This window comes from Condylura cristata, unplaced genomic scaffold, assembly GCF_000260355.1.
Source record: "Condylura cristata isolate star-nosed mole 26May11 unplaced genomic scaffold, ConCri1.0 scaffold00031, whole genome shotgun sequence".
Classification (NCBI taxonomy): domain Eukaryota; kingdom Metazoa; phylum Chordata; class Mammalia; order Eulipotyphla; family Talpidae; genus Condylura; species Condylura cristata.
Genome location: NW_004567132.1, coordinates 16,858,716 through 16,878,616, shown reverse-complemented (window position 1 = coordinate 16,878,616; position 19,901 = coordinate 16,858,716). Strand labels below are relative to the sequence as shown.

At 46.6% G+C, this 19,901-nt stretch overlaps 1 protein-coding gene across 1 annotated transcript in view; it reads left to right on the top strand.

The window, feature by feature from the left end:
- Positions 1-19,901, top strand: part of SLC4A5 (solute carrier family 4 (sodium bicarbonate cotransporter), member 5) — a 73,561-nt gene that overhangs the window by 44,723 nt on the left and 8,937 nt on the right. The window contains exons 15-24 of the mRNA XM_004691544.2: positions 646-704; positions 2,844-3,044; positions 4,568-4,681; positions 6,187-6,348; positions 7,089-7,267; positions 8,477-8,549; positions 14,280-14,348; positions 14,954-15,127; positions 17,379-17,534; positions 18,934-19,018. Coding sequence (XP_004691601.1) covers positions 646-704; positions 2,844-3,044; positions 4,568-4,681; positions 6,187-6,348; positions 7,089-7,267; positions 8,477-8,549; positions 14,280-14,348; positions 14,954-15,127; positions 17,379-17,534; positions 18,934-19,018 — 1,272 coding nt within the window. The remainder of the gene's footprint in view (positions 1-645; positions 705-2,843; positions 3,045-4,567; positions 4,682-6,186; positions 6,349-7,088; positions 7,268-8,476; positions 8,550-14,279; positions 14,349-14,953; positions 15,128-17,378; positions 17,535-18,933; positions 19,019-19,901) is intronic.

Below are 19,901 nucleotides of genomic sequence, written 5' to 3'. Positions count from 1 at the left end.
TGAGGGACAGGTAAGAGGACATTACGACCCCAGCTGCTTCAGTAAAGTACTTAATATTATCACAGGCTGTTATGCCTGTGATAACAGACCACCATGGAGACAGTCCTGTAATCAGTTCACCAGCACCTGCCTCCGGATATGCACAATAATCTGGAGGTTGTCAAGGAATGCTCTGCAGATAGCAAATTGGTCATAGTTGCCCATGAGTGGCCAGCTAGTAGCCAGCTCATAGGGACCCACAGTGTGTGTTAGGATTTAGCAAAATATATGGCATAGAGTAAGTTATTTGAACATATTTTTCAAGTCCAAAAACATAGACATGGGCCCGTGCCTGGTGGGGATTCACAGGGTACTTTATTTACCAGCTGGCGATTGTACCATTTCTTAGCAACAGATTCCTTACTTGATTTATCAAAAATGTCCTAGCCAGGCCCAGCTGGTCTGTCAGAATTATAGCCCAGTCTCCCTTCCCCACCTCTATCTTCCTGGGCAGAAAGGGCAGTGACAAGGGCGAGGAGGTGCTGAGTTCCCCTCACAATGGAAGCCAACCCTTGGCACCGAGGAATGGGAAGGAGATGGGGAAGGGGCTCAAGTTCCTGACCCCACAAGTACTGACCCTTCCCCATGTGCTCTGCTTGTCTACAGTAAATACAACCATGTTCAATGCTTCAGCTCTGCTGACACAAAACACCAATACGTCTCTGGTAAGTCCTTTCTTCTTGTGTCAGGCATTGGAGGACTTTGATTTGCAGGAGAGTGGGCAGAGTTGGGACGCAGACCATCTTAGGACCCAGACTTGCAGAGATCAACACGAGCTGCTTGTCAGGATCACCCGCCAGGCTGGGTTAGGCATCCTTTTATTTTAAGTATATACTGCAGAATCCCATGAAAAACATGCCTCATTCTATTAAAACCATGCACCTAAATATCACACACATGAAGGGGAGGTAGACTTAAGGAGGGGCAGGTAGGAATACACAAAGCTTAAACAAAGGTTCTCATTTGTCTTTCTCCCTTCTTCCTTGCTTTTCTACCTAGAATACCAATTCCCACCTAACATGCCACCCCAGACACACAAAGTTTACTAATGCTCCCCTCTCAGAATCTCATCTATCTTTGTACTCCTGATTCCTTGGGGCCCAAGACTGGGGTGCTTTTTCCAGTAATGATTAGCGATGTCCCGCAGGGTAAGAAGTTCAAAACCAGGTAAAGGGGAGCCCCTGGTAGACCTTAGGGGAGGGGAGGTTTGGGGACTGTTAGTGTCTCTAAGCTTGCTCCTGTAGTTACCCCTGCACCTCCATGGCCTGCTCAGTGGCCATTTAACCTAAGACTTTTTCAAGTATCTTGATTTTTCAGGAGGGTGAATGGCACAAGTTAGTGCCTGTTTCTGAACATTCATGTGCCAGGCGCAGTGTGCACTGTGAAAGGTAGAAGGTCACGGTCCCTGCCCTCACACATGCAGTATACTTTTGGAAAGAACGGCACAAACAGAGCATGACGTGCACCAAACAGAGGCCCAGTGTGTCCTCCCTGCTGCAGAAGCAGAAGTGGGAGGCACTGGGCAAGTTATAAAGGCCAAGGGAAGGCTCAGAGAGAGAGTGGAATGTGATCTGGTTTTCAGGGTTGAGGGGGCTGGTGCCAGGAAGAGAAGCACATTCCAGGCCCAGGGATTCACATAGACAGAAGGGTGCTCAGGACAGCTGAGGGTCCCTGTGTAGCTGAGATGGCAGGAGCGGGGCACAGCCCCAGAAAATGCAAGAGAAGAGCTAGGAGAGCCTTTGGGCCAGCCAGCGGGGCACGGGGGCACGCTGCCCTGCAGGGGCATCCTCAGTCCTCAGTGATTGGCAGATGTCCCAGCATTCTGTAGGTGGTTGGACCGCTCTCTCTGCACATGGTTTTTCAATCCTGAGTTTTTTTAGTAGCTCTGTGATTTCAGGGTTCCATGAGGGGAAGAACAGAAGCCCCAGGTTCTCTTGGGGGTTAGCTCAGAACCTGAACAAAGGAAGTTCCTCCTCATTCATTCTTCCCAGAACCAGCCCAGAATCAAAGGAGCAGTGGAGAACTAAACTTCACCTTTTGAGGGGATGACCATCAACGTCACATTGCAAAGGAGTGTGGACACAGAGGGCTGGATCCCCTGGAAACCATTATGATAGCAAATTACCATACCTCTCTTTTTGCATTCATTAGAGCTAATTACAAGCATCTGATCACGCCATTACATAAGTGCCTGAACATTTAACATTGTTTTAAAATATATATTAAGTTTTATTATAAATTGCTTTGCTTTTATCATACTCTGAAACATATATGTATATGCATACATGTGTATATGTATGCATATACTTAGGAACATATATACGAATATATTTTTATATTACTGGTTGGTGTGCCCTGGATTTTAAGCATCTGCTGGACCCAGAGGGGAAGTGATTAAAGAGATGACCCAAGAGAGGTCTGGCAAGGGTGTGGTGTGAGGCCCAATATATGAAAGGGTCTGCATGGGGGAGATCAAACGTGAGATGCTCTGGGAAGGAGGCACTGCACGGTGGTTGGTTGACTTATGTGGGAGCCAGGCCTGCTGAGGGAAAGGGCTTCACAGGCTGCACCCTTTCCTCCTCCCTACAAAGCATTGCATCCTAGGATGCAGTGAAGAAATGTGTGTTTGGCTCTTGATCTTCCCAGGAAGTCTTCATTCCTTGAAGCAGCCTGTCCTGAGAATGTCACCCTGTTGGCCACGTGGGGCAGATGGGTTGCGGGGCTGCCAGGCACTGCAGTGGGGAGGACACAGCGAACCCACCGGGAAGACCCTGACCCTTTCTCTCGTGTGCTTGGTCTCCAAGTACAACCCCCTTAACCTCACAGCACTGGACTGGTCCCTGCTGAGCAAGAAGGAGTGTCTGAACTACGGTGGCCGCCTGCTTGGGAATTCCTGCCAATTCATCCCAGATTTGGCACTCATGTCCTTCATCCTTTTCTTCGGGACATACTCTATGACCTTGACCCTGAAGAAGTTCAAATTCAGCCGTTATTTCCCTACCAAGGTAAGCTCACCCTGAAGTTAAAGGATGGCCTACAGCCAGGTTCTCCAAGCCCCCAGGAGCCTTCTGGGAGCCACATTAATAGAATGCACAAGTGAGCTCTGGATCACTGAGGTTCTTCAAGTTCAGAGCACAGACTTGGAATGTGAACTAGATCCTCTTCTTGCCAAGTGCCCCTTCACAGCACTTGGCTTTGTTAGACTTTTGTCTTTAGTCTTCCTGTGCAGTCATATCTCAGTGCAGTTTATAATATGTTCTGAATAGAAATCTCTTTGTGACCATGTGTTGCAGATATCTCCTGCTCTGTGACTGGCTTCTTAATGGTAGCTTTTGATTAATAGAAATCCTTTGTTTCTACTGTAACCAATTGTGTCAACTTTTTGTCAAGGAAAATACTGCATAGAAGATCTCCTGTTACCTTTTTAAAACATCATTGATTTTCCTTTCATGTTGGATCTACAATCTACAGAATTGCTCTTGTCATGTAATGTGAAAGTGTCTCCTTGTTTTTTACATAGATAGCCAGTTGTTCCAGCACTTTTTAAAAAAAGATTTATTTACATATACAAGAGCTGGGGTGTCGACCAAAACTGCTGGGGTTGTGGGTGGTGAGAGAATTCACCAGAGCCAAGGGGGAGCAAAACCGGCAGATGTACTGAAATACACTGCTGAGGGAGCAGCAGGTGGGACAGGAGAGGTCTTCTGGGCCATGTAGGTCAGCTCCCTGCCTGGGGATTGAACTCATGCTGCAGTGGCTGTGGATGGCTTTATAGTGCTGCTGTTTAACCCGCTGCCCCACCAGGAAGGGCCCTGCTTGTTATTTTAATAACAATTTTAAAGGGGTATAGAGGATAAGGGAAGGAATTCTATGTGATGTCACATGTCCCTGCCCTTCCTAACTTCCTTCCCTTCTCTAGTTTTCTAGAGAAAGGAAACTTCTTCTAGTTTCTGAAAATTTCTATTTCTGAAGAGATATGGCAGGATAGATGTTGGTGTTGAAGGGCAGAGGGTAAGGAACTTCTGAGGTTCAGAACCTGGCCAAGCATGGGTTCCCTGAAAACAGAAACAAGAGACAAAGGCTATCAGCAGACAGAAGGTGGAGAGGAGCCTCAGGTTGCCAGCGCAGCTGGGGACCTCCCTCCCCGCCAGGTAGCAGTGTAACAGTCCTTGTACATTTTTGGGGAGGTTAGCCCCACCGTCACCCCAAATGATTGATTACCTAGTTCAGTCTGTCAGACCAGAAAATGTCTTCTTCCTCATCTGCCTGCTTGGTGGCCAATAACAGTTCCCACTTTGATTAATGCAGGTCAGGCACTCCTAGTGCCGTAGCTTACTTTGTGCCTATGAAGAAGGTACTGTTGTTATCTCTGTCTTACAGAGGTGGACACTGAGCTTCCAAGAGATGATGTATTTCCCAAGATTGCATAGCTAGCAAGGGTAGAGTCAGAGCCAGGCTCTCCATTCTCCTCCCTGCCTGGGAACTGAGTCCCAGGCGGGCACTTCACTCACTTGCTCATTTTCTGCAGGTCCGGGCCCTGGTAGCTGACTTCTCCATTGTCTTCTCCATCCTGCTGTTCTGTGGAATTGATGCCTGTTTTGGCCTGGAAACCCCCAAGCTACACGTGCCCAGTGTCATCAAGGTTTGCTCTGGGCATTAGCTCCCCATCACCAGCTGAGAGCCCTCCCCTTCCACACTGATAAGACTTTTCATCTCCTCTCAGCTGAGTGACCATATGGGTTCTCTCTGAGTGCTCCACCCTTCCTCACCCAGGGGACAGTCCTTTGCAACAGTGGGGTGGGGACATAGTCACATGAAATCCTGCTGTGTAGCCAGGATGTAGGTGAATCCACATGCAACCCAGCTGTACCCTTGGGTTTCCACTTGATGCTCTACAGTTCTCTAGCCAAGTTGGGGTCTGCTGAAAATGACCCCTTAGAACAGTGATTCTGATTGTTGTCCCCTGAACAGCACCACGTCATCCCTGGGAACTGGTTAGAATTGTGTATTCTCACCCCCACCCCAGACTATGGGATCAGAAACTAGGGGTGGGGCCTAGTGGTCTGCATTTGAACAACCCTGCATGGGGGTTCTGGGCAAGCCAGCTCCCCAGGCAGGCACAGGGCATCAAGAAAGACCGGATTCTCGAGGCTGTTCTTATCTAGTGCCTGAAGCAGTGCAGTGAACTCAGGTATGGCCAGCTAAGACTGCTGGAGGGTGGTGTTGATGCAAAGGAAGAGAGCAGGAGTGCTGGTCACAAATGTGCACACATCCCCTTTGCTGGGCACTGGGGTGAATGCTGACTGCGTCATCTCATGTGATCTCCAAATCCCAGTGGGTTGGATTTTATTATCTATCCAATCCTAGTAGAGAAGCAGAATAACTGGCCCAAAACCACAAGGCCAGTCAGGACGCCTTACTCCTCAGAGCTTGTTTTCTTGCTCTCTACTATTGAAACAAGAGGGAATCACTACTTCAGAAAGCCCCTCTTGGCCCACTTAGTGCCCTGCTACTGTGCAAGAAGCACCAACCACCAAAACTGGGCAGGTTCTAGAAGGGACTCCTGCCTTTGAGGGTTTGGCCTTCAGGATATTCTTTCAGAATTCTTAGTAGCTTAAACAAAACTCATGAAACTCAGGGTGGTCTTGAAGATTAAAGTGCATTTTTTTTCTTAAATAAAAGATAAATTTCAGCTCAGTTCCTACATAAATAATCCTCAGTTCTCAATATGCAAGCTGAAATGATGTTCGATGTTTCATAGACCACCCCTCAATGTTCCCCAGGCAGGTGGCTCAAAGGAGATGCAGAAGCATCAGGCACTGGGCCCATCAAATTCTTTATTCTTGATAGTTGGGCCTCGTTTCAGTATCTGAGAGTTGTCTCCCAACACCCTTTCACCTCCCCACTTTCCAACCAACCCCCAGGAGGCTGCTACAAATGAGTGCCCTAGTTTCACTGCCACTATGTCCTGCCCATGTCTGCTTCTGTGGTCTCTTTACTCTAAAGTTGAGGTATCTCAGTGCCTGTAAGGGAAAGGTGCTCCTATCAGGGAATGGGGATTGGGGGGGTCAGGAGCATGGGGGAGTGGGACTGCACATGCACTGGGGCCCAGGAGAGAGGAAAGGCCTTCTCCTTTACTCCGCTCAGCCCACTCGGCCTGACCGAGGCTGGTTCGTGGCCCCCTTCGGAAAGAACCCATGGTGGGTGTACCTGGCGAGCATCCTGCCCGCCCTGCTGGTGACCATCCTGATCTTCATGGACCAGCAGATCACAGCCGTCATAGTCAACCGGAAGGAGAACAAGTTGAGGGTAAGGTTGGTGCTAGGAGCAGGTACCACCTCTTACTTCCCAACAACTCAGAGAGATGCAGGGGGCGATGGGGCTTCCTTCAGAATCTTGGCCATTTGTGAGGCAAAATATAAAACCCAAAAGCTGAAATTTTGGAAAGGGGGTGGGTGGAAATGTGACCTCCAGATTCAGAGAAGGCCAGCAGGGCCAGGGTGGCTACTCAGTGCGAGGACACCTCCTGACAGTGAACTTGGGAACCTGAGCAGATGCTAAAAGGGGAAAGTGACTGAGAACCATGAGGCAGAGGAGCATCATTAGGTCTCCCCGTTCCTGCAACTCCCCTCCCTGCCTCTGTTATCTGAGGGGAGTCCTGCTGCCTTCTATCCCTTCCCACTATGGACCATGCTAGGTCTGGTCTAGATTCCTGCTGGAATCCTTCATTAAGGAGCCTCAGATGTACTGTTGGCCACTGATAGGAAGCCCCCTTCCTGAGGGCCAGATCCAGGACCTCTCCAAGCCTGAGCACTGTGCTCTTCCCTCACCCATGTCCCGTCCCTGGCAGATCCTTTCAGACACATGACAACCAAAGCCACCGATGCGATTTGTAAGCAGGAATCGCAGGATGATGGCCCCGCTCAGTGTACCCTATAAAAGGCCAACAGGAACCCTTGACTCTATTCCATATCTGTCTCCCCAACAACCCACCAGTTGGTTAGGAATAGGTTCCCTAGATAGCTTCTCCCTCCCACCACCCCCTGCAGAAGGCTGCTGGCTACCATCTGGACCTGTTCTGGGTGGGCATCCTCATGGCCCTGTGCTCCTTCATGGGACTTCCCTGGTACGTGGCTGCCACAGTTATCTCCATCGCCCACATCGACAGCCTCAAGATGGAGACAGAGACCAGCGCCCCCGGGGAGCAACCCCAGTTCCTGGGAGTCAGGTAGGTGGGGGCCTGGGCCTGGGGATCACCTGAACAGGAGTGGTGAGGATGGGGGAGAGGAGGCAGGGTTTGGGGGGGAGAATGAATTCTCTGCTCTGACAGCCCAGGAAGCGCAGGGCCAGGAGACCTACCCACAGGTCTTTTTTACCTCCCCCTGAAGGCGAAAAATTCAGTTCCACATGGTATTTTTCCTTAATAGATCCCAAGGCGTACAGCACCACCTCCTAGACACACTCACCTGTACAGGCCATATAGGAGCCCCACAGGCACCTGCCTGTTCTTTTGTTTCTTCTTTAAAACCCCTTGCTCCCTTCATCCCCCAAAGCCCTCCTGTGGGTTCAGGTCTTACTTAATATCTAGATTCCTTTAAAAAGCCTACCAGGCCCTCCCTGGTGGCACAATGAGTTAAAGCCCAGCATTGCAAGCGAGCTGCAGCCCCTTCAGTGAGAATCTGATCCCCACCCCAGAGGTGACCCACATGGCACGCAGACCTCCCCTGACCACCTGCTGTGTACTTTGTCGATCTGCCTGGTTTGCTCCCCGCTCTGTCCCTGGTGAATGCTCTCGCCCTCCGCATCTCTGGCCTGTACCCCAGTTCTGTATGCATAAATAAATAAATGTTAAAAAAAAAAAAGAAACTATTTTAAAAAGAAAAAAAGCCCACCCAGTGCCTCTCCTATTCCCTGGGCTGTGGGCCAGGACCTGTCAGTTCTGTTCTTTTGCTGCCTCTCCTCTTGGCCCCATGTCAGGTATGGGAAGCACATCTTCTATTCTTAGGGCCTCTAGAGGGACCCAGAGCAGACTTCAGCATTCTCACAAGTGACTATCAGAAGAGCTTCTCCCTGCTGCCAGGTCACCTGGATGGCCCAGTCTACACTGAGCAAGGTTTCTCTGGTCAGGGAAGGTTATCTCAAGGACCCCTGAGCCCCTGCTAGCTGTGCCTGAGCAATCTGCTACCAAGCTCAGACTCCCACCTGGGCTGTACCTGTGCCTGGCCCTCAGGTAAACATATCTACCTACTCAGGGCTCCATTTCTTCCCATGTGTGGGTCAGTTAGGTATCAACAGCAGGTTTACTGTCCATAGTGGAACAGCAAGGCAGAGGTCAGGGCTTTGGACTCAACATTCAGGTGCCCACAGAAGACTGGAGGGCTGGAATGGTCATGGAGCAGCCAACAGTCCACCCTGACCATGGCCTCTTCTCTGCCAGGGAACAGAGAGTGACCGGCACCATTGTCTTCATCCTGACAGGGATCTCCGTCTTCCTGGCTCCCATCCTAAAGGTGAGGTTCTGTACCCTCTGACAGGGCCCCGTCCACCTGAGAGAGCGCTAGAGTCAAGCCTCAGACATGGGGAAAGAGTCCCTACCTGGCCTCAAAAAGGGGTCCTATTGGGTCAAGTAACATTCACTGTTGTCACCACTGTTTCCTGTAATACTGCAGAATAATACTTTTTACCAGCTCCAGACAATCCTCACTGCTCTTTACAGCCCCTCTCAGAGCTCACCCTCACCCTTCTGGGGGATACCCCTCCCTCAGAAAGTTTTGTCAAATTCTACCCTTGTTCAGAGCAGGAACTTTCCAGGCTGGCTATGTTCCCAGCTTGTGGTTTGAGGCTCAGTATAGACATTGCTCACACCTTTTCTGAAGCGTGAAACTAGCATGGGGAGATTTCCATTGCTGTTCTAGGCATCCTGTTTTCTGTTGCTCTGTCTTGTATGTCTTGGGTACATAAGTGACTTTTTCCCACATAGTTTGAAGCTTCTCTTGCTTGTGTCCCTCCATACCAGGTGGGAGAATGGAAGCATATTCAGCACGTGTCCCCAAACTGTCTCTTTCTGCTCAGGTTTTCCATCTCTCCATTTCTAGCCACTCATCTTTTACATTAGTCTGCTCATGCTGCATTACAAAATACCATAACCCTTTGGCCTCCCTGGTGGCACAGGGCGTTAAGTCTCAGCACCATGAAGTTATCAGCAGCCACTGCAGCATGAGTGCGATCCCCAGCCAAGAAGCTGACCCAAATGGCACAGCAGACCTCTCCTGTCTCACCTGCTGCTCCCCTCAGCAGTGTATTTCAGTCAGTCTGCCTGTTCTGCTCCTCACTCTGTCTCTGGTGAATCCTCTCAGTGTCTGCACCTCTGACCTACACCCTAGCTCTTATATGCACAAATAAATATTTTTTAAAAGTACCATAGGTCAGATGGCCTATGTAACATCCATGATCATAATGTCAGCAGGTGTGGTTTGCCCTAAGGTCTCTTTCTGTGGCTTGTTGATGATCACTTTCAGCCTGGGCCGTCATGGGACCTTTCCTCTGTGTGTCACTGTCCTCGCCCTTTCTCTTATAAGGACACCGTAAGGCTGAGTCTACCCACAGGTCTCTTTTCCCTTAAATACCTCTGTAAAGGCCCTATCTCTGAATTCAATTACATTCTGAAATGCTGAGGTTAGGATTTCATCAGATGAATTGGGATTGAGGGAGGGGGAATAAAATTTAATCCTTAACACCTGTCATTGGCTCTGTCTCTTAATCAGTATCCAATAAAAGACTTTCCTTTCTTGGATTCAACTTACTTGTAGTTGCCTCAAATTTTTACAGATGTTTCCCTCCCCTGAATATCTCAAAATAGTTTAAGGGATGACCTTGTAAAAAAGCAAAGACTAAACAACTATGATGTTAGTTGATCTGGCTTGAGAGTAGGTGATAGGCACATTCGAGCAGGAGGCTGGAAATGGAGTATCTTTTTCAAGAGATGTGGAAACATCTCACTTCATCAGATTGCATACAGGTGGGCAAGCATTTTATTAAAAGGGCCAAGGGAATATTTATATTTGTGGAAAGGGAGCCAAAGAATCTTTGTGTTTATCACTCTGGAATCTGTTTAACAGAAAAGCATCTGCATAAAAAAAACTCAAATTTAAGAACATTCTATAAAATATCCCATAAACATTTTGCAGACAGCAGATGCAGGGACACATGAGAGAGGTAGACCTCGGGCTCCCCCAGACGTATTGTGTATGTTCAGAGATTTTGTTCTTTCACAGCAGCTCTTTTCATTTTGAGTAGAACATAAAGCAGTCAGAAAATTCAGTACTGTCGCCCTCTGTACTTTTGTTCCATTTACAATGTGACCAGTTATCTTATGGACATGTTTATTTGATGTAAGTTTTCTCTGCTTTTGCTCTCATAGATTTGACCTACCTGATTTGAGTACATGTTTAGTTTTACACGAATACTGTCTATTTCTTAAGATAGATAGTTAGATAGTATGCCCAGAGTATAGTTCTGTGCATAAGATTTGACATGGTCAAAACTTTTAGTGATCTAAATAGTGTGTAGTCACATTGCTTATTCCTGGATGATACATTTAATGTTAAATATTTTAAGCAATAATGGAAACTCCCTTCTGTTGTAATTCTTGTCTTAAATGTAACTTTTCCAAGTAGTAGACTATTTTTGGCATTAATTTATGCAAAAATTATATCCTCTAAATAGGGTAAGATACCAGATGTGGGGGAATGTCTCATGGGCCACATCCTCCAGATGATCTAATGTTGTCTTTGTATTCAATCAAAAAAGGATTTTAAAATCTGCCCGTCTGCTCTTGTTCTTTTACAATAAGCATGGGACAAATGTAATATTTTAAACCAACAATTAATCTGTTTGTTAAATTTAATAGCTGAGAAGACCTATTTAGATTTCTATTGATCATAAATTTGATTGTATAGACTTTCAAAATTGTTAGTTAAGTGATTAAAGCATTATCACTAATTGACACCAGGACTAAATAATAGATTGATTTTAGGTTAAAGAAAAGATATTTGGATAAACAGTTCAAGAAAAATAAAACTTAGTCCAGATCTCAGGTCCTAGATTTAGCTCCAGGTTTATTTCTGTTAAAAAAAGAAAATGACAGGTTCAAGGCTTAATACCTAACCTAACTGCAGTTCAGCCTTACCCAGAAATCAGTAAGGAAATTAGTGGGTTGCACCAGAGATAATCTTTTCCATTCCAAAAGATGTTATAATTTGCTATATAGGCTTTGTCCTTCCCCCAGACTTTTTCTAGTCCCCATAGGTAGGTTACCTAACCTGAAATAATTCCCTCTTCCTTATCTTGCCCCCTTTTTTACTACAAAACCTTTCATTTTGTACAGCACCTTTCTGCTTGCTAAATGGGATGTTGCCTAATTTATGACTCATTTAATAAAGCCAATCAGATCTTTAAAATTGGTTTCATTTTTGCTATTTTACATTTTAATCAAAATTTTTCCATAAAGCTCATTTAATTAACTTTTTCTCACTCTAAGTTTGTTTGTGACTATTAAATTAGTCATAGCTGAATCCTAGACTCACAGAGAACTTGCATGGAGAGCTGTTTCTCCAAGACCAGAGTTTAGTTTGAATCTTTAAATCTTATTTATGTAGCAATTAGAGATGGCCCTCTCGTTCTACAGGTTTTAGAAGTTATAAATCAGATCCCTGTACTAGTGGTTTTATTTTTATGAATGTTCTATGTTGTGTATTAACTATAGCTATTTTGTACTGTCTTTTTCCCAGAGGTTCTGTTCTAGTTTTTCTCAATTGTTTTTAATCAAATTTTGTTGATTTATCATTCATTTACAAAGCAATATAATTTCAGGAATACAGCTTCACACCTTGCTAGGTGTATATACTTCATCCACACATGCCAAAGTTCAGATTTTAATGTGTACACAAATCACCTGGGAATCTTGTTAATTGAAGATAATAACTCAGGTCTGAGGAGGACCCATAATTCTACACGTATAATTAACTCGCAGGTGGTACCAATGATGCTGGTCCATAGAACCACATATTGAGCAACAAGGAACAAAATCACCCTTTGCCCTCTCTCCTTGTCCTTCTTCTCCTCCTTTTCCTTCTTCCTTTGCTCCCTCTTCTCTTTTCCTCTCACTCTCTCTCTCAATGAGTGGTTACATTAACATTCAACAGTAGTATTTATTGTTAGAGGATCAGTGAAAATCTTCTGTCCTTCCATCACCAATTTGCAAATCTTTGGGTATCTTGCAAATGAGAGAAGTACTGAGGGAAAATGACTTGTACACTTAGTTCTGCAGATTAAACCTTACCATGGCTCTTCAGGACTACACATTTCTGCATTCTGCTTCAGAGGAACTGCCGACTGTCTCAGAAGCTCCTCCTCTGGCTCCTCTGTCCTCATAGGCTCAGCCTCCAATGACATAGGAAGGTTGTGGTGTCTTTATGTTTCTGGCACTGTGATCATGTTGACTGCTCAAACTTGGTATAACACGGATGCTAGAGTCTAAAGTCACCTTTTGTCACTTTACTGTGTCATTAAAATCCTAAAAAGGTCATTTTCTTGAGGATCCAAGGAAGTTTTGTGCCAATTGAGATTTACAGATGACAGCCCATCACTAGTCAGACTGATATCATAGGCCTTTGGAATTTGCTGAGAAAAACTGCTTGAGCCTGCAAATGACAACTGGAGACAGTTTCCTAGGCTAGAGAGTGAGGTACCTTGATCATCAGTCACTGGTAACTACAGATTCCTAACACTGAACCTGAATTCTCCCTTGCGATGTGGCTTTTACACCCATTACGGCAAAAGGAAGCTCTAAACCATCTTAAATCTGGTATTGTAGACCATAGCTAAATCTTTTAAGGTTTTATTTCTCTCTCAAATTGTTCCCCTAGTTTGAGATGATTTGGATAGAGTTATTCATTGAAATTTTACCTTTTTTCACAACTGGACAAAAGTCTCATAAGCCAGGTACAAATGGAATGATGCAATGGCCCACATTTCTTTCCTAGTTCTAATGTCTTAGTTGGGTTTACAGCATAGGGGTCCAAGTCAAGCTTTGTGTTACAAAAATGAGCAGTCTAATTTATTGTAAAAGAGAAGTGATTTATTTGATATATTTTATTAGCAGCCTTAAATGATGTCTAAGAATTGGGCACAGTGCTTTGTGTTCTCCAAGAATTCCAACAGGACAACCCGATCTGGGAGCAAGGTAGAGCAGCCTGGTTTGTATTGGAGACCCACAGCTGCAGATAAAGGGAAGGATGAACAATTAGAGAGAGAGTGGGGAAATCCCTTACCAAGCCTTCTAAAGTGTCATAATGAGGCAGCAGTCCTCTGCCCACCATCACAGCAGGTGCTCCTTTCACCCACTCTCTCCTCCCCTGCCAATGCCTGCCTGTGACCTGTGCCTGCCCGGACTTCTCTTCACGGGACACCACCCCCACTCCCACCCCTGCCCTCAGCGGGGGCAGCTCTCCTCAAGGCGGCCCACCTGCAGCCACGCAAACCTGCCCCTTTCAGGTTTGCTGCCCACTTGTGCCTGTGCAAGTGCCCCTTTTCTAATAAACCTGCTCTTTAAATATTAAAAAAAAAAAGTCATAATGATTGTGGAACAGAATGAAGGATGTGATCCTACTGTTGAAAAGCAAACAAACTGCAGGTGATATTTGAAAAGATTAACCATTTGTGGTTAGTTGGTTATTCGTGGTGTTAGCTCATACACTTCTGTTTCACTTTTTAAAATCTGGCTGTGATGCAGATACTCCTTGCTGAGATAGGTCAGCTCACGTCTGAGCAACACGGCTGGGGCTGGGGATGGGAAGAGTCTGGCAGGAACAAACAGGAGTCTTTCTATGTACCTTACCCAAGTTACAAAAGGTATGTGTCTCTAGTCAAACCACATGACTTTTAAAGTGCCCAAAGAATGCCAGACTAAGAAAATAGCTGAACGCTGGGATTGCCATCTGGCTATAGAAGGGGGCAGGAAAGCCCCAATGACCCTCATCTTCCACCCCACTAACACTCTGGTCTCAGATCTGCTTTTGAATCCTCAGTTCCTCCAGGCATCCAGCCCTTAACTGTTTGAGAGAAGCCGAGACAGGCTGTGCTGCCTTTGTGCTTTGGCAGACACAACACTCAGAAGAGGGTGGCTGACAGCCTGCCACAGGCGAGGCCCACTCAAAGTGCTCCCCTTTCTCTCATTTCAGTACATACCCCTGCCAGTACTGTATGGTGTCTTTCTCTACATGGGGGTGGCCTCCCTGAATGGCATCCAGGTAAGACTGTAAGGCTCTTCCCCTACCCAGGCTGACCTGACAGTCAGCACTGATGTTCATGTCACCAAAACCCAAATGCCTGCTTTCCCGGTTCAATGACAGGATAATGGTACTAATGATATGACCGTTTACTGTGTGTTAAGTAAAATAGCTATACTGGGCACCTTATAGGTGTTATGTAAGTTAATCTGTGTAAGAAGTTCCTGTGATATCCATTTTACAAATGAGGGAACAGGCTCTGAATTACAAACTTAGATTGGGCTAAGTTTGAGCAGATCCCTATATCTCCTCCAGCTGAAGAAAACATTTTATTTTCTTCTTTACTTAATAGAACAGATTGTCTTTGGTAGTGCGTGTTGCAAATGCTTTGCCTTTGCCTTGAATATTGACTGCAGGCCTGTGGCCCTTAGCCAGGGCCCAGTCCTCCTGTCCAAAGATCTTGCTATATGTTCTCCTAGACACCTCCAGTTCCCTTTCTGTCCATGCTTACAGCTCAGCCATGTTTCTCTTCTATGAGACCCCACCATAACATCCCTGCCTCCAGTCCCAAGCACCCAGCAGGGTTCCCCTCATCATCTGACTGAGCACGATGCTGTTCTTACTAGTTCTGGGAACGCTGCAAGCTCTTTCTGATGCCTGCCAAGCACCAGCCGGATCACGCCTTCCTCCGACACGTGCCCCTTCGCCGGATCCACCTCTTCACCCTGGTGCAGATACTCTGCCTGGCGGTGCTCTGGATCCTCAAATCCACGATGGCTGCCATCATCTTCCCAGTCATGGTAAGGAGGGGCCAGCCTTCCTCCTTTTATGGGGGTGGGTTCACCCCGGGCAGATATCCATGAGAAGTTCACCTTGCCTTCTCACCGATAGCCTGACTCTTCTGGGGCCACAGAGGCAGGCACCCCACACATTTGTGAGTCCAGCCAAATGAAGCAGGGGAAATGGAGAGGTGAGACTGGATGGTGGGGGAGGGGAGAGTGCTGCGGAGTCAACCCACCAACCGCCTTCCAGCCTGGTCACTGCAGTTCAGTCAAGATTCAAGTTGCCCTCCTTCCCTGTCTGTAGAGGGATGGATAAGTTGGGCAAATTCAAAAAGGAGACAGAGTTCCCCACAGCCAAAATTCAGAATGCAGAAGTACTTTTTGTATTAACCATGTTTAATTGATCATTTAAAAGAACTGAATTTGAAGATAAATTGGGGGAAGGTAGAAAAGGGGGTCTATAGAATCAGAAATTTAAGAATTTCAAAGTCCATTGTCATTAGCATGACGTTTGGTAAAGTTAGGGAAAGTGCGTGGGAGTGATGAGTATTGCAAATTTTGTGTAAGTTTGAAATTATTTCAAATAAATGAAAATGTATCTGGCCCCTAGATAACCCCTCCAGAGGGGAGTGGTCTGGAGGCCTTCTGGGGGGTCTGAGCCCCTGGACTAATGCTTAGAGCAAGCCCCAGATGGACCCAAAGCTTGCAGGCGCTGGATCCAGGAGCCCAAGCAAATTAGAACTTGACAATGTGTGCTACTGGGGGGCTCCAAGCCAAGGGTTCTCCATCCTGACTGTTCACTGGAGCCACTTGGGAGCCACCCCAAATCAGGATCTGTTGGAAAACTCCAGGCATTGGTATTTGTGGTAAGGAAAAAGGATCCGCCCCCAAAAATGCCCTCCCAAGGTTGAGGTGACAAGAAAAGACACTGATAGTAGCAATGAGCAGGTATGGCATGTAAGCCCTAAAGGACTCCCAGCACCTCCTTCCTACAGGTGAGGAAGCTGAGGCTCAGGAAGCACATGTGAGTGACATAGTTAGGAATCTGTACCCTCCTCCACTGACTTCTGTAAGTTTGCAGTTGGTAAAATTCACTCTGTGGCTTTGAGTTTTGACAGACGCACAGAGTAGTGATTCCACCACCCAAGTCCTAAGACAAAACATTCCCTTATCCCTAAAATTCCCTCGTGCTGTTCCTATGTAGACAATACCTTTCCCGACCCCTTTCCCTAGCAACCACTAATTTGTCTTCAGGGCCAGGAGTTTTAAAAAACTAGTCTGTCCAAATCCACATCCTTGCTCCCAAGAAGCAGGGTCTGCAAGTCCAGTGTTAAATCCAGCTGGATGGTTTTCTCTCTACCTCATTTAATGGTCAGTTCTTGGTAAAAGGCTATGCTTATAACTAGCCACCCTGAGTTCATTGGGTTTATTGAGAGGTCAGTGTTTAATCTTACCCAAAGAGCATGTTTTCCCTTTATTTATCCTGAACACCAAGTTTTCTAGACTTTTCTCTGGCTTTATTTTTTTTTTTAAAGATTACTTATGCATACAAGACCTGTGGCATAGACCAAAGGTGTGGGGGTGAGACAGTGGGGAGCAGAATGGGCAGATTGACTAAAACACACTGCTGAGGGGAACAGCTGGTGAGGAGAGGTCTGCTGCATCATGTGGGTCAGCTCCCTGGCTGATGATCCAACTCGTGCTGCAGTGGCTGTGGACAGCTTCATAGTGCTGTGCTTTAACCCTTGCGTCATCAGGAAGGCCCAACTTTCTTTAGCTTTAGTAGACAGATTGGTAGCTCTCAGAAGTGAGGGCACAGGGACAGTGGACCTCAAAATGTGATCCCCAAACCACCAGCAGCAACATCTTCTGGGAAACTCTGTCAGAGATGTGAATTTAGAGTCAGGCTGCACTCCAGACCCTTTGAAATAGAAACTCTGGGAGGCACTCAGTAGTGTGTATATTAACAAGCCCTCCAGGTGATTTGTGATGCAAGTTCAAGGTTTGGAACCACTCATTTAAACAGTTAGCTCTCTGGCCCAGGCCTCTGTCCTGACCCCTCACCTCAGCTGTGACAAGTTGTCACTCAGCTTGTCACTTAATTGAGGAGAGTCAGATGAGAAGACTCAAGATGGGGGTTAGTTGGTAATGGTATGGGGAGCTTTGAGGTGGCTCCAAAGAAAAGTTCCTGAATACAACTGAGAGGGAGAAAAAACTGCGCCCAAATATGGGGCGCTGAGCCCATGATTTTCTCCAATTCCCACCACAGATCCTGGGCCTCATCATCGTCCGCAGGCTTCTGGACCTCGTCTTCTCCCAGCATGATCTGGCCTGGATTGACAACATCCTCCCAGAGAAGGAGAAAAAGGAGACAGATAAAAAGAAGAAAAGAAGGAAAGGGGCACAGGAGGACAGTGATGAGGAGGTGGGGAGAATGTGAGACCTGGGACTAGGGAAGAGATTGAGTCTTGCCCTCCCCTGTTCCCCCAGGGCTGGGGATGGGGTGTTTTCTCAGGCGGTCAGCCCCGGGCTGGGCCCTCAATCTCCCACTTTCCCATTCTTTGGGCTCAGAGTTTTTATCAACAGCAGTGCAGGTCACAGATGGAACCTGCTTCATCACGGAGATGATGTGGACTGACCACAAAGTGGAGACCTCAGGGGAGGGTTTAAAATGGGCTCATCAGTAAACTGGACTCCTGGACATGTCAGAAGACTGGGGACAAGGTTTGCTTGGCCTGTCCTTCAGGGTGTTGAGGAGGGAGTTGGGGAGAGAAGCATGATTTAACACTGAAAGGAGCATGACTATTTTCCCCAGATGCCTAGGGGCCACCTGAAAGCCCCATCTGCTCCTCTCTTTTTGCATGCTTCCTCTCCTCCCCACCCTTAAATACTCAGGGAGTCATCCAGAACTTGCAGTAAATAACAAAAGATTGGGTAGAAAGATTGCCTAGCTCAAGTGTTGTTACAGATGATGAAACCGTCCCCCAAGAGAAATGATGCATCCAAGATAGGCACATAAATCACTAAGAGGGGACTAAGAAAACCTTTGCTGACCGAGTCTGAACATGCTTAATACACTAAGCTGCCTGTGCCATCTCATACCACACCTGGCTCATTCTTCTAACTTAACCTGAACCCACATCCCTACACTCACCTTCACCTAGTAATCTTGCCTTTTGCAGATCAGAGCCATTTTTAAGCAAATCCTTGCTGATCTATTAGTTGGAATAGGGCATATTCTGTTGGTAGTCATAGACCAAAACTCCCCTGGTCCTAATCACTGCCCTCTTCCTTGGAAAGAAGAGATTCATAATCCATTCACATGTATGCCATAGGGGATTTGCCAAGGCAGGTCCTGCTTACCAAGAAAATGAAAATCTACGTGCTTTTTAAAGACAAGTCATTATTTTATTGATTCATTCAATAAATAAATATTTTAGTGGCTACCATGTGCCAGGAACTATTTCAGGCTTGGGGAAAAGCATCACTGGATTGTGTTAGTCAATGGAAAAACAGGACTGAATTTATATGGGTTCATTTCACATACATCTTTACACATTCCAGGAGACTGTGTGAGGTTCATTCCCAGGAGACTGGCTGTCATGGCAGTTGATATTATTCTTAATTCATGGAGAAGGGCTGCCCTGTCTGTGACACCCCCTCAGGGGGTCCTAACATTTGTGCAGCACCTTGAAGTGTTCAGTCTGGATGTGGAGAGGATGGTGGTTTACACACTGTGGATGCGTGTAATTTCCATCTTAACAAGAAAGCCAAAGCTGTTGTATTGGTTGTGTTTATCGGTTTTTCCAACTGTTTCTCTCCAGCCCCAGTTCCCTCCTCCCTCAGTTATAAAGATTCCCATGGAAAGTGTCCAATCAGATCCCCAAAACGGTATCCACTGCATTGCCAGTAAGTAAAACACACGGTGTCTTCCCCTTCCTACTTGCCTCCACCTCTCCCTGGAGGACATTTCATCTTTAACTCAATGATCTTTAAATCTAAGGGTCTTATTTGCTAAGGACTCCTATGCTAAGCAGAGTTTGTAGAGTACTGGGCCATGAGAATTGGGCCTCCATCCAGATGAAAACCCCAAATCAAGCTTCTCTTTAGTTCAGGCAAAGCCCCACAAGTCCCTTGGTGCCCTGAAGATGTCTGTGGCACCACCTGGCCCTCTCTTGCATGACTCCAGAGCCTGTCAAGCTTCTCAGTAGATGCTGAAATGACTTGTTGAAGTCAGCTCAAATCCAAGCTGAATTTTCCCTTTCATAGACGTCACATTTGGACTGCACATTAGAAGTGAAGGTACCAGTGGTTGGGCTGATTCTGTGTGACTCACAGGCCTCTCCCACCTGCTGGACAGGGAAGTCTCCCTGGAAGGGACCTGGCATTTGTTAGACCCCAGCCTCACATCCCTATTGGACAGTCATCCAGACAAGCCTGTCTCGAAAGATCTCAACCCTGGTGTTTCTAATGATGGGCTTCCACTTTCCTCAAAGACCCAGACTCAGAATGCAGCCAACCCCTCAGAACCTCTAAGGACCTCCTAGCACCCTTGATTTCTCAGTTTCTCACCCTTCATTCCCCTTCCCATCTATATACTTCCATTGCCCTTGCTGTTTCCTAGCCCTCCCCATGTCTCATATCCACCTAGCCTGGCTGTGAAATCTTTGGATGACGGAATAACTGAGCCAGAAGTCACCCATCCCTGAGGCCATGCACCACTCCTGTGTAGTGGTAGTCATGAGGTTAGAGAATAGAAGTGGGTGAAGAAAACAGTGGAGAAATAGAATGT